This window comes from Phytophthora infestans, genomic scaffold (assembly GCF_000142945.1).
Source record: "Phytophthora infestans T30-4 supercont1.16 genomic scaffold, whole genome shotgun sequence".
Taxonomy (NCBI): Eukaryota; Oomycota; class Peronosporomycetes; order Peronosporales; family Peronosporaceae; genus Phytophthora; species Phytophthora infestans.
The window spans coordinates 1,261,335-1,273,409 of record NW_003303743.1 but is presented as its reverse complement, the minus strand read 5'-3'; the positions used below and the strand labels follow the sequence as shown (position 1 = coordinate 1,273,409).

The following is a 12,075-nucleotide window of genomic DNA, read 5'->3' as shown; positions in this document are numbered from 1 at the left end:
GGATAGCGTGACTCGACACAGTAACACCGTGGTCTTGATAACAGTTTTTAGTCGAAGGTATGATTTGATTTATGTGGCGGGCTTTTGCCAACTTCAAGACGGAAATTTCGCGTGTTTATTCCTCCACCCTCGTTTTCATTTTTCTGGAGTAGGGAGAAGCTTGCTGGTGGTTTACCAGTGCTAAAGCTGAACTGTAGACGACCGGTGCCGGGTAGTACCCGAGAGGAGCTTTTCAAGGCTCCTAGTTTACTATATTCTGAGTGAATTCGGGGTTGCAGATCACTTGGCGCATGGAGCTATTCGGTCAGTACCCAACGACATCGACATCACGTCCCTCGTTGGGTTCATTTTTCACAGCGGATAGGTCAGGAGCTCAAGATGTTCATCGACTGACTGGATCCTGTGAAGAACCGCAGGCAACAACAAACAAGATCAACGACGCAAGAACGATGCAAACTTAAATTGTTTAATTCATCTAAAAACGCTGTGAATATCCAGGAGGCACCGGAGACGGACCAAATGATGTGGTTGCCAAACACGGTCTTTGCCCATCAAAACGAAGTGAAAATCAACTGAACCGACTTAGAAACACGGATTTGCAACGAGTAATCTTAATTTATTTAAGTGGGTACAGCAAATATGTTTTCTCACTTCGATCTCAATGCACTGATTTTGTGTCGCTTGAAACCGTTTCGTGTACATCAACGCTTTAGGTGGTCGCCCACCTGTTCGACTGGTGTACGTACATGTATATCATGTGCAGGTCCGACGTCAGCCATCCACAGCTCATTTCCATTTCAGCCATCTCAACGACAAGTCGCAAGTCATTAGCACAGAGCTAAGCAATCTACACCGCTTCCACTCTCCACAATTAAGAACGAGGGCGATTCCTCGTCACTGGCAGCCAACCGCACGATGGTGGCGCATATGCGTACACTGCTGTGGAAAAACTACACTCTCAAGCGTCGACACCTGCTCGCCACTGTATTTGAGATCGCTCTTCCGTGCATCTTCGTGCTGCTATTGGGTGCACTTAAGCACCTCGTGGACGACGTGGACGTCCCGGCGGGTTGGAGTGACACGACCAATTCACACCGTCGGGACTACGTACAGTTTGTACGACCCAACCGGTTTTTCCCTCTCTGTAGTGCCCACAGAGCTTCCTAAATGGACTCAGTACGAGACCTCAGTCACTGGACTACTGTGGTACATGGCTAGGCAGTCCGTGGCGGACGGAATGAAGCTGAACGAGCTGTCGACCAGTGCGTACAAAATATGTACGACCGGCGTGGCGATGAACGGACATGTGGACGCAAACGCTTCGTCTGAGTCCAGTGTACCCACCGAATGTGGCGGGCGCGTCGTACCGTACAAGATCGCGGTAGTACCGGATAATACCTTTACAAGAGAGTATTTCATCCAGACGATGAAGCTCTGGTATCCGCGTGTGAACATACTGAACCTGTCAAACTCGCTACAATTTGCAAGTCTCAGTGAAAGTGTCGCTTTCTTCGATTCTGAAGAGGCACTGGAAGCATACGTAAAAGGGAAAACCTACGGCTCCAGTCTGGATAATCCGAAAATCTACGGCGGAATCGTGTTCGACAAATATCCAAGCAGTGATGAGATCGGATCCTTCTCATCCATCGAATACACACTTCGTCTGAGCTCGACTGAGACGAACAGCGGAGCGCTTGGACTTATCCCTCCTACGAACGGCAACGCTGCCGCTTTGTATCCGTCGAAAAAATCCATCTCGACAGATTATTACACACGCTACACACTGACGGGCTTCATGACGTTGCAGACGCTTGTGACGCGCTTCGTCACGTGTATGCCCGACTGGGACGCAGCAGTGCAGACTACTAGCGGCCAACGCCAACGTGAGCAGTCCACAGCCGCACCCTCGGACGATCTGGACGAAAATCTGTTAGAATATCTACAGAGCGACGCGATACTAAAATCTGCTGTAAGCGAGTATGGTTCGAATCTGCCGTTGTCGGAATTATCCAACACAACGAAGGAGATTTTTACTGACACCACTGCGTCAAGCTCCTCAGCCTTATCTCGGCTCTTCTGTGGCCCCGTTCCCCATCGAAGCGTACTCGAGTTCGCCCTTCTACGACGACATCTCTGGCGTCTTCGCGATCATCTTCATCCTGTCGTATCTGTACACCACGTCGCGGATTCTGGTGGTTTTTATCCAGGAGAAAGAGCTCCGTCTGCGTGAATACATGAAGATCCTGGGTGTCAAGGAGCCCGTAATCATTGCCACGTGGTACATCACGTACACGCTCATCCAGTTCCTCAGCGCTGTTCTGCAAGCCGTCTCCGGCCTCATTGGCCTCTTCGCCAACAGTTCAGTGCTCGTCATCTTCCTCTTCTTCTTCTTGTTCGGACTGAGCGTCCTCTGCTTCGCCTTCTTCATCAGTACCTTATTCAGCAACGCTCGTACCGGTTCTTTCGTCGGTATGATACTGTTTTTCTTGATGTATTTCGTGGCTCAAGCATTCACCGACGACTCTCCTGAGCCAGATATTACTCAGGCTTGTATCATGCCCCCCGTCGCGCTGTCGTTTGGCTTATCCACCATTGCAGACTTCGAGACGTCGGGCATTGGCGCCAATTTCGGCAATTTGGATACGCTCAATGTGAATTTTCGACTAAGTACGGCCTTGCAGTCGACTGTGTGGTCTACACGCTGCTGGGTCTCTACTTTAAGAGAGTCATCCCCAAGCAATACGGCACCAGCCTCAAGTGCCGTTTTCTTCGTCTTTTTGGCACGGACGTAAAAAATCCGAGCCTTTGATGGAGAATCCAGCGGATTCCATGGATAATGTGGCGGTGACTTTAAACACGAAGATCGAGTCTGTGAGTGCTGAACTGCGCGAACAAGAACGTCGAGGCGAGGCTTTATCCGTGCAAAATCTACGCAAGACGTTCGAGGTGCCAGGAGGTACAAAAGTGGCTGTGAAGGGCCTGAATTTGGTCATGTACAAGGACCAAATCACGTGTCTCCTGGGTCACAATGGTGCTGGAAAATCCACGCTGATCTCCATGCTTACAGGGATGACTGCGCCTTCAAATGGAGACGCCAAGTACCGTGGATTATCCTCGACTGAAGACATTGAGGAAATCCGCGAATCTCTCGGAATCGGCTTCCAACACGACGTTCTATTCGAGGATTTGACGGTACAAGAACATCTGCTAGTGTTCGGACGCGTCAAAGAATACCGGAACGCAGCGCTGGTGACACTTGTCGAGTCTCAAATCCGTCAAGTTGGACTAACGGAGAAACGTCACGTATTATCCAAGGAATTATCCGGTGGGATGAAGCGTAAATTATCCGTGGCCATCTCGCTACTTGGCGACAGCTCGTTGGTGTTTCTGGCTCTGGGATGGACGTGGGAGATCCTGCTGAACAACCGCAATGACCGCGTTATGGTGTTGACCACCCACTTTATGGACGAAGCGGATATTCTAGGAGACCGGATCGCTATTAGAGAACTTTAGCTTCTGGAATTTATCGTCACCTTGGAATAAAATGCTGCAATAAAATCATACTTAAAACGTAACTTGCATATTTATATACCAAAAGCTTGTTCCAGTGGAATACAGGAGAGTCGAGATATTCCAGTGCCATAGCTCAGCGGATTCCTGTAAAACCCTATAACCCGATAAACTCGACGTTAGTCTAGGTGATACCGCACCAATTGCGTGCGGCAACCTTGGGCAAAGGGAGTCAACCAACCTGCAAAATCTCGGCGCCAGCCACGACCCCCCGCGCGACTCCAGGTAAAAGCCGACAGAAGCCCCAAAGCATTGGACAAACGCACTAATCAGCTCCTTACCTGGATACCTTCAGAGACTACAGTACGTGTTCATTCCGATGGTGTCACCGGACAACGTGTCGCTAACTACTACGATAATGCAGTCAGACGTCGAGTTGAGCCACAAGTCTTGCAAGTCGTGGCAGCGCCACCCCTACGCAGTGGTGGAGGCGATGACGAGACCCTCTGCTCAAGCGACTGTGTCAAGTAAACAAGAGCGAGAAAGCCCGCAAAAAGCGCATCACGTACTCGGTGAAAGCAGACTGCATGCTCATAAACGAGGTGGTTGGTGATGACGGGATCTTCTAGCTTCATAGCGCCTCGAAGCCGGAGCGGTGGGTCGAAATTACGGAGCGTCTGGGCTCAGCGCTGAGCAAGGAGCTGTCTGCTGGCGGTGTACGCAAGCACGTTGATAAGTTGAAAAAAAAGAGTACCGATCGAAGCGCGCAAAGGAGCGAGCCATGTCAGGTATGACTTATGCTACGGAATTTTGTTCGCTGGTTGTGTGTAGACTACACCTATGTATACCGCAGCCCAAGAGCCACATAAGTCTATCGACGAAACCGATCTGGAGCGCTTGGTGGAGGTTTACGTTCAGAAGAAGGACGATGGAACCTTGGTACAAAGCAAGCGCACCAAATCCAAGCCCAAAAAGGTTGCCATGACAGGTCCTGGTGATGCATGAACTCTGCTGCGTACAGCGCGGCGGCTTCGGCTTCATATCCCATCGCGTACAGCGCTAAGATGCGGAAGCGCGCTTCCTTCTCGTCGGCATCGCATTTCTCCCCTGCTCAATTTTGTAGTTTCTTACCCTGTAAGCATGGAGATCAGCGTGGATTTTCCAGCACCATTGTGACCCAGGAGACACGTGATTTGGTCCTTGTACATGACCAAATTCAGGCCCTTCACAGCCACTTTTGTACCTCCTGGCACCTCGAACGTCTTGCGTAGATTTTGCACGGATAAAGCCTCGCCTCGACGTTCTTGTTCGCGCAGTTCAGCACTCACAGACTCGATCTTCGTGTTTAAATCCACCGCCACATTATCCATGGAATCCGCTGGATTCTCCATCAAAGGCTCGGATTTTTTACGTCCGTGCCAAAAAGACGAAGAAAACGGCACTTGAGGCTGGTGCCGTATTGCTTGGGGATGACTCTCTTAAAGTAGAGACCCAGCAGCGTGTAGACCACACAGTCGAACAGGAACATCTGCAGGGCCGTACTTAGTCGAAAATTCACATTGAGCGTATCCAAATTGCCGAAATTGGCGCCAATGCCCGACGTCTCGAAGTCTGCAATGGTGGATAAGCCAAACGACAGCGCGACGGGGGGCATGATACAAGCCTGAGTAATATCTGGCTCAGGAGAGTCGTCGGTGAATGCTTGAGCCACGAAATACATCAAGAAAAACAGTATCATACCGACGAAAGAGCCGGTACGAGCGTTGCTGAATAAGGTACTGATGAAGAAGGCGAAGCAGAGGACGCTCAGTCCGAACAAGAAGAAGAAGAGGAAGATGACGAGCACTGAACTGTTGGCGAAGAGGCCAATGAGGCCGGAGACGGCTTGCAGAACAGCGCTGAGGAACTGGATGAGCGTGTACGTGATGTACCACGTGGCAATGATTACGCGCTCCTTTGCTGAGCTTCTGAGTACATGTACTGTGGGCAGCCAGATCGCGTTCCAATTGGCGCAAAAGAGCTCGTCCATGTTTGCTCCGATGTTTTCGGAAATGGACAATAAAATGACAAAACTGGGTCTTTTATCCTACGGTATTTCCGCCACCACACTGGAGGAAGTTTTCATCAAAGTGGCGGAGGCAGACGACGAGAATCATCAACATACATTGGGCTACAGACGTGCGGAGTCTAAGGAGATCGACGCGGTGGTTCTACAGACAAGTGGGGTGTTTGTGTCGCACTTAAGAGCGTTGCTTCTCAAACGTTTCCATCATGCCAAACGCGAGAAAAAGATGATTATGTACACGACTTTGTACCCAATTCTACTGCTACTGGCGGGGCTCATCATCTTGAAGAGCAGCGGAACCACTTCGGATGACCCCAACTTGGTACTGAACACGAGTGCGTATGCCTCGGACAATGCGACAACGACGCCGTACTACTGCCAAGTTCAAAAGGATCAGTGGTGTTCTGAAGTCTTTGGCTCGCACTTCTCGGGTGCTAGCGCTCAGGAGCTGGAGATTGCGTCTCCTGCGTACGATTCCAACGCTCCGACGGTGTTTGACGTGACTTACTCCGATCCAGAGATCAACGCGACGGGCTCTTCTGGGTACGAGCTTCGGATGGGTCAAAAACTGTACGACCGAAGCTACGGAGGCCAGAGCGACTTAAAGCACGGACAGTACGGCGCGTACTTGGTCTACGGAGACAGCAGCGAGCAGATTTTCGGCTACAATCTGCTGGTCAACACGACGGCGACGCACGCTCCGATCATCTTCAACGCGCTGATGGATCAAGCCATTTACCGGTTTTTCGCAGTAAATACCAGTGACGATGTGGACTTGACGGTGAACAACCATCCGCTGCCGCTGACTGCAGCGGCCAAGGCGCTTTTTGGCTCCTTCCTGGCGTTCAGCGCCTGCGTGTTCGTGTGCATCTCGTTCTCGTATTTCCCGCTCCCCGTGGTGGTTTATCTGGTGAAGGAGAAGGAAGCGAACCACAATTCCTAGCACCAACAGCTGGTCTCCGGTGTGTCGCTCCCTGCGTTCTGGCTGGCGAATTATCTCTGGGATCTCATCATGTACGTGGTGCCGTGTATCGCGGCTCTTGTCCTGATTAACGCCTTCGATATCTCGGCGTTGACGGGCAATTCCGAGTGCTCCAGCTGCACTTCGGACACGTTTCCGGCGGTGATTGTGCTCTTTCTTCCCTTCGGACTGGCGATTTGTCCGTTGTCTCTCGTTCCTGTTCAAGGAGCACGCGGCGTCGCAGACGTCTACGATGAAGATCAACTTCCTCTTGGGCGTTGTCTTAATGATCGTATCGTACATTCTGGACGTGATCGAGTCGACGAAATCGGTGAATTCGGTGCTGAAATTCGTGTGGAGATTGTCGCCTCTGTTCGATCTCGGCAACGGATTATTGTCTTTGGTACTGAACGAGCTGGATACGCTTCAGGACGGCACGACAGAGAAGAAAAATCCGTTTAGTACGGATCTTATGGGTGCAGAGATGATTTATCTGGTGCTCACAACGATCCTCTTCTCGGCTGTGGTGTTGGCGATCGACTACGAGGTGAAAATCCCTGGTTTCCGAAGGTATAATACCGGTTTACAATCGGTAGAAGACGGTAACTATGCAGTCGACGTGGATGTTGCGAACGAAGCGTAGCGAGTGGTAAGCGGTGGAGTAGACAACGAAGCGGTGAAAGTATCCGGACTTCGAAAGGTCTACAAAGGAGGCAAAGTAGCGGTGCGAGACTTGTCTTTTGGCTTGAAACGCGGCGAATGTTTTGGCTTCCTGGGTATCAACGGAGCTGGTAAGACGACGACCATGAAGATGCTCACAGGAGACGTGCAACCTAGTAAGGGAACGGCAACACTGGGAGGCTTCGACATCCTAGCGCAGCAGCTCGAAGTGCGACGTCAGATCGGCTACTGTCCCCAGTTTGATGCGCTCTTTGAGTGTATGACTGTGCGTGAACATTTGGAGTTGTTCGCAGCGATCAAAGGAGTGTCCAGACAAGACACGGAGATTGTGGTAACCGAGAAGATCCAGCAGCTGAATCTCGCAGACTTTGAGCACAAATTGGCTGGCAGCTTGAGTGGCGGTAACAAGCGCAAGTTGTCGGTGGCAATTGCACTCATTGGCAGTCCTCCGATCGTGTTCCTGGATGAACCTTCTACCGGTATGGATCCGGTATCTCGTCGGTTTATGTGGGATGTCATTGCAGACATCTCGACTCGAGGCAAAGAATCCACGATTGTGTTGACCACGCATAGTATGGAGGAGTGTGAAGCCTTGTGCTCGAAAGTTTGCATCATGGTCGGAGGTCGATTGCGGTGTTACGGGAGTGTACAGCATCTGAAATCGAGATTTGGAGACGGTCTGGTGTTCGACACGAAGTTTGACTCGGTCACTGCTGAAGAGCTGGAAACTCTGGTTCAAAAAGTGTTTGGAGGGGGTGAGAGCTACGTGACATCGGCGGATCTGGAAGAGAAGTGCCGCGTCTTTGGTAATACCGAGCTGGCTGCGTGTATCACGGCTTCGCATCCGACTGGTTACAGTCTGGCGGCCGCGATGGAACGCGACGGCTTCATCCGAGCCGAGGCGTTTTGCTCCTGGTGTGTGGAGGAGACACGGTTTGGAGCTTTGAGCGACTTTTTACGACAAGCGTTCGGAGAGGAGGGAGTGGCTGTGCTGGAGCGACAGAACGACTTTTGTCGCTTCAAGGTGCGTGGCGACGTAATACTCTCGAGAATGTTTGCGCTTATTGAAGAGATCAAGACTTCGATGCACATTCGGGAGTACAGTGTATCGCAGACGACGTTGGAGAAGATCTTTAACTCGTTTGCAAGCCAACAGGAGGAAGAGCAGGGTGTTGCTCGAGGGGTGCTCCAGGGAGTTTAGACTGTATGCAGATAGTAATATGCTGCATACAATGTATCAGGGATCCTTAAAAATATATTTACTGAAAATATATTTTTTTCAATAGAGAAATAATTTATTTATGGACTGGCCACATTTTGAAATTTTATTTTTGGATTTTATAAATTCCTACGTGAAATTTATTGTCCTTGTTCGGCAGCCACCAGATTTTCGTTGGCTCTGAGCTGTCTGCGAACTTGTGCTGCCGACTCAACCTCACTTTTCAATTCGCACACAGCCCAAATTACCAACTCTCGCAACCTTTGCCATGTCCGACGCTTCCCTGATGCCCTCCCAGCACTCGAGGAGCATGTTTTCTCCAAAGTCATTAATCTAGTAACACATATGCAGATATTTTTTTGCCACAGTCGCAGCACAAATTATTTATTTGCAGATTTCCGATCTACCATGCAGGTATTTATTCTCATTAAACGAGGAAATCCATAAAAATTATATTCTGAGCAACCCTGTATTCACGAATGACGGTATACTTTGAATTAATATTCGCATACTTTCGGCTGTAAAAGTACCGGTTCAAAGACGTGGAAAGGACGTTACAGAGTGCTCTCATGGACACTTGATGACAGAGGTTGGAAAAAAAGTATGTTATTATATTTTCGAATGAGCCCCAAATCAATTTTTACTTAAATATTGTACTACGTATGTCATTAAGTATTGCAGAATATTTAACATATTTAGTACTACACCTTTGCCCGTCCAAACTGAGATTAGTTTCAAGCAAAGCGGACAATTTGTTTCGTGAAATATGAATATCAAGTTAAACAAAAATAATCAGCAAACAAAGCGAGAAAAATTTCATCCAAAACAAGACATGGAAAGGCGGCAGCCGTAGTATGGGTGGTGAAGACGTCTTGGCGCCAAAATGCGCGCGAAAGCCCGCGCACGAGGCTGAAGTAGCTCACTTCTCAATTCACCTGTTTGAGCGCAGATGCCCTCCCAACCCCTCCTCCGAAAGCACACACCCGCCAAGAAGCTTCGCGTTCTTTCCGCACATCGTGCAGGACGCGCTGACTGGCCCATGACGTGCAACAATGACATCAACAAGACCAAACGCTCCAAGTTCGCGACAGCTCTCAAGGACCATCAAAAAGACGGTGACTGTATTATCTACTTAGATGAGACTAACTACAATGTGTATTGTAAGCGTGGTCGGGGACGCGCGCGTAAAGGAGAACGAGCTATACTGGTGATGCCACCGTCAAAAGGGGCCAACTTGCAAGTCCAGTGCGCGGTCAACTCAGCTATGGGCGTTGTACTCCATCGGCTGGAGAGGGGGAGTATTCGTATTGCCCAAAATACTGCCTTTATCGACGAGGTCTACCGTACAGTAAAGGCGTCTCCTGTCTTTCAAAGCAACTTTGCCGGTAAGAAGGTTGTTATCGTCCTGGATAACGCTCCTGCACATCGCCAAACAGAAGAGCGGGTGGAAGAGCACGCCGACCTGAAGCTACTACGCCTCGGCCCCTACTCTCCGATGTGCAACCCCATCGAGGGCTGTTTCTCCGTCCTAAAAGCACGTATCAAGGCGTATCTTGCTTTGTATCGCGAGGAGATTTGTGATCGAAGCAACATGGCGGATGATGACGGCAACCTTTTGACAATTAAGGAGCGTACTATGCGCTTCTTGGAGAAGGCGGCTGAAGCGAGTATCAAGTGCATCACCCCCACGTTGGTGGCGAATATGGAGTTGCACTGTCGAGATGCGGTGAATGCGGCGGAGAAGATGAACGACATGGTCTACGGTATCTAGGTCAGTACAGTAGATCGTCTCTTTTTGAATGAGAACAATCTCGGATTCATTGGTGCTTTTAATCACGAAAGAAGAAAATTGCAATTAATAAAAACATGTTGTCCACTTTGTTTGAGATTATTCTCAGTTTGGACGGGCAACGGTGTAGTAGTATAAAGTATTGGATGGAAGAAGGAGCAATGATAAGTTATCCCGTACAAAATTAGAGCATTCATTTCTTGATATTATTTTTTTACTTGATGACGAGGAGTATTTTGGGAGAAACTATCCAAAGAGATTCACGTGCTTGTGGAACTTCCAAGTTTGACGCTGCCTTCTTGTCACTTGTGGCCAATACATACCCTGATGACAAAAAGTATGTTACTGAATCCGCCAGAACTGGGAAGCACTACGACTAGTTATCATAGAACCGGAGACATCTTCTTGGCATCTCGACACTAAGGTCTCTACTCAGGAATTGGCACCATGATTTTGGGTATGTGATGTTGCTTCTTCGTGCCTGTGTTGGTTGGTTCAACAGTGGTATATGAACACGGAATTCTCAAGAGCGCTTTTATTTTCTCATAATTAGGCTCTTCAGATAAAATTGCCAGCAAACACCGCATCAGCATTGGTTTTTTGCCAACGAAATCTCCTGGTGAAGTTGAACATGTTTGATGCAGGATGGAGGACAAACTGTAGAACAGCAGGGAATTTTGTTAAGTTGCTGAATTACCGATTTCTCGAGTCGCATAACACACTTCGTCGTGCTTGGATGACAGCTTGGCCACCGACACCTTTTCTTAATAGTTTCGGCCAAACTTTTCTTCGAAACCGTTGGAGGCCATGATTATTTACATGGAACTATACATGTTATAATCCTGTACATGTCCAGGATTGCAAAATAAAATTCTTTTCAAACTCTGCTATTTCCGATCATAATAAATTCGGAAGGTTTCATATTTGTTTCTGCCGTTTGCCGGTCAGATGTCGAGGGACGCCGGCGATGCTGTTCCGCAAGACGCGGACACCGCGCCTGCGCAGGAAGGCTTGCGTGAGGAATCTCCTCTGTGTAAAGTGTATGCGGTCGCGAACGCGCAAGTTATTGCGGAGTCTGGAGGTGAGAAGTGCCGGAGAAGCGCTGGAGCTGACGCGAAAGGGACTGTAGAGCCCGGAGAAAGCCTTATCAGCCAGACACAGGACCCCGGAAGCACTATCATGAATGTAAAGGCGGGCGCCCACATGGATGTAGAAGATGAGCGAAATACGGAGGCTGTGCGGTCTTCAGAAACGGATGGTGATAGTGAAAAACCTGGAAGCCAGAGCACCGACGCTGCGAGTGTGCCCGTGAACCCGCCGGTCAAATACCACGCTAATTGGGAAGCGTGGCAGAGCTACTTCGTCGACTACTGCCGACGTTCGATGCAAGTCATCCCCGTGAAGGAGACGATGTCTTGCGCTGAAAGGAACAAGCGTCTAAAGAAGACGAAGAAAGGTGTGGATGACGATCAGCTGGTCCCGAATGAGTTTGACCCGAGTTCGTTGCCAAGCGATCTCGCCAGTCCACAATTGAAGACTGAAGAAGTTGAGATGCAGGGAGGGCTGAGAACCCTCATCACCAAACGCTCCCTTTCCCACCGCTTAATTGCTCAAATCTTTAATTTTTTAAAGGGGAAAAAAAAAAAAAACACTCTTTCCTCTGTGTTTCAAATTTGGGCCCCAAAAAAACCCGACATTTTTTTTCTCTTCCAGCGGTTTTTTCCGCCCGGAATATTTCTTCTCCCCCGCCAAAATGTGTGGGGGACAAAAAACATAAAAAAACGCGGAAATAAACCCCGCACCCCCCCCATGTGTGAAATATTTCCCATCTCAAGCACATATTTTCCCCC

General features: G+C 49.3%; 4 protein-coding genes across 4 annotated transcripts; 3 read left to right on the top strand and 1 right to left on the bottom strand.

Moving 5' to 3' along the window:
* Positions 1-927: 927 nt before the first annotated feature.
* Positions 928-3,341, top strand: PITG_08858 (ATP-binding cassette transporter, putative; the record flags this gene model as incomplete). Its single annotated transcript, XM_002902868.1, has 6 exons — positions 928-1,069; positions 1,149-1,977; positions 2,024-2,680; positions 2,725-2,757; positions 2,877-3,274; positions 3,316-3,341. 6 exons carry the CDS (start codon positions 928-930, stop codon positions 3,339-3,341), a joined length of 2,085 nt encoding a protein of 694 aa, XP_002902914.1.
* A 548-nt stretch (positions 3,342-3,889) lies between these two features.
* PITG_08857 (uncharacterized protein) lies at positions 3,890-4,515 on the top strand (the record flags this gene model as incomplete). The annotated part of the gene is made up of 3 exons (XM_002902867.1): positions 3,890-4,119; positions 4,148-4,298; positions 4,342-4,515. The coding sequence occupies 3 exons, from the start codon at positions 3,890-3,892 to the stop codon at positions 4,513-4,515; spliced, it is 555 nt and encodes a 184-aa protein (XP_002902913.1).
* A 385-nt stretch (positions 4,516-4,900) lies between these two features.
* On the bottom strand, positions 4,901-5,539 carry PITG_08856 (uncharacterized protein; the record flags this gene model as incomplete). The annotated part of the gene is made up of 2 exons (XM_002902866.1): positions 4,901-5,121; positions 5,251-5,539. The coding sequence occupies 2 exons, from the start codon at positions 5,537-5,539 to the stop codon at positions 4,901-4,903; spliced, it is 510 nt and encodes a 169-aa protein (XP_002902912.1).
* Positions 5,540-5,549: 10 nt separating this feature from the next.
* Positions 5,550-8,418, top strand: PITG_08855 (ATP-binding Cassette (ABC) Superfamily; the record flags this gene model as incomplete). Its single annotated transcript, XM_002902865.1, has 4 exons — positions 5,550-6,476; positions 6,519-6,698; positions 6,763-7,128; positions 7,180-8,418. 4 exons carry the CDS (start codon positions 5,550-5,552, stop codon positions 8,416-8,418), a joined length of 2,712 nt encoding a protein of 903 aa, XP_002902911.1.
* Between the last annotated feature and the right edge of the window lie 3,657 nt (positions 8,419-12,075).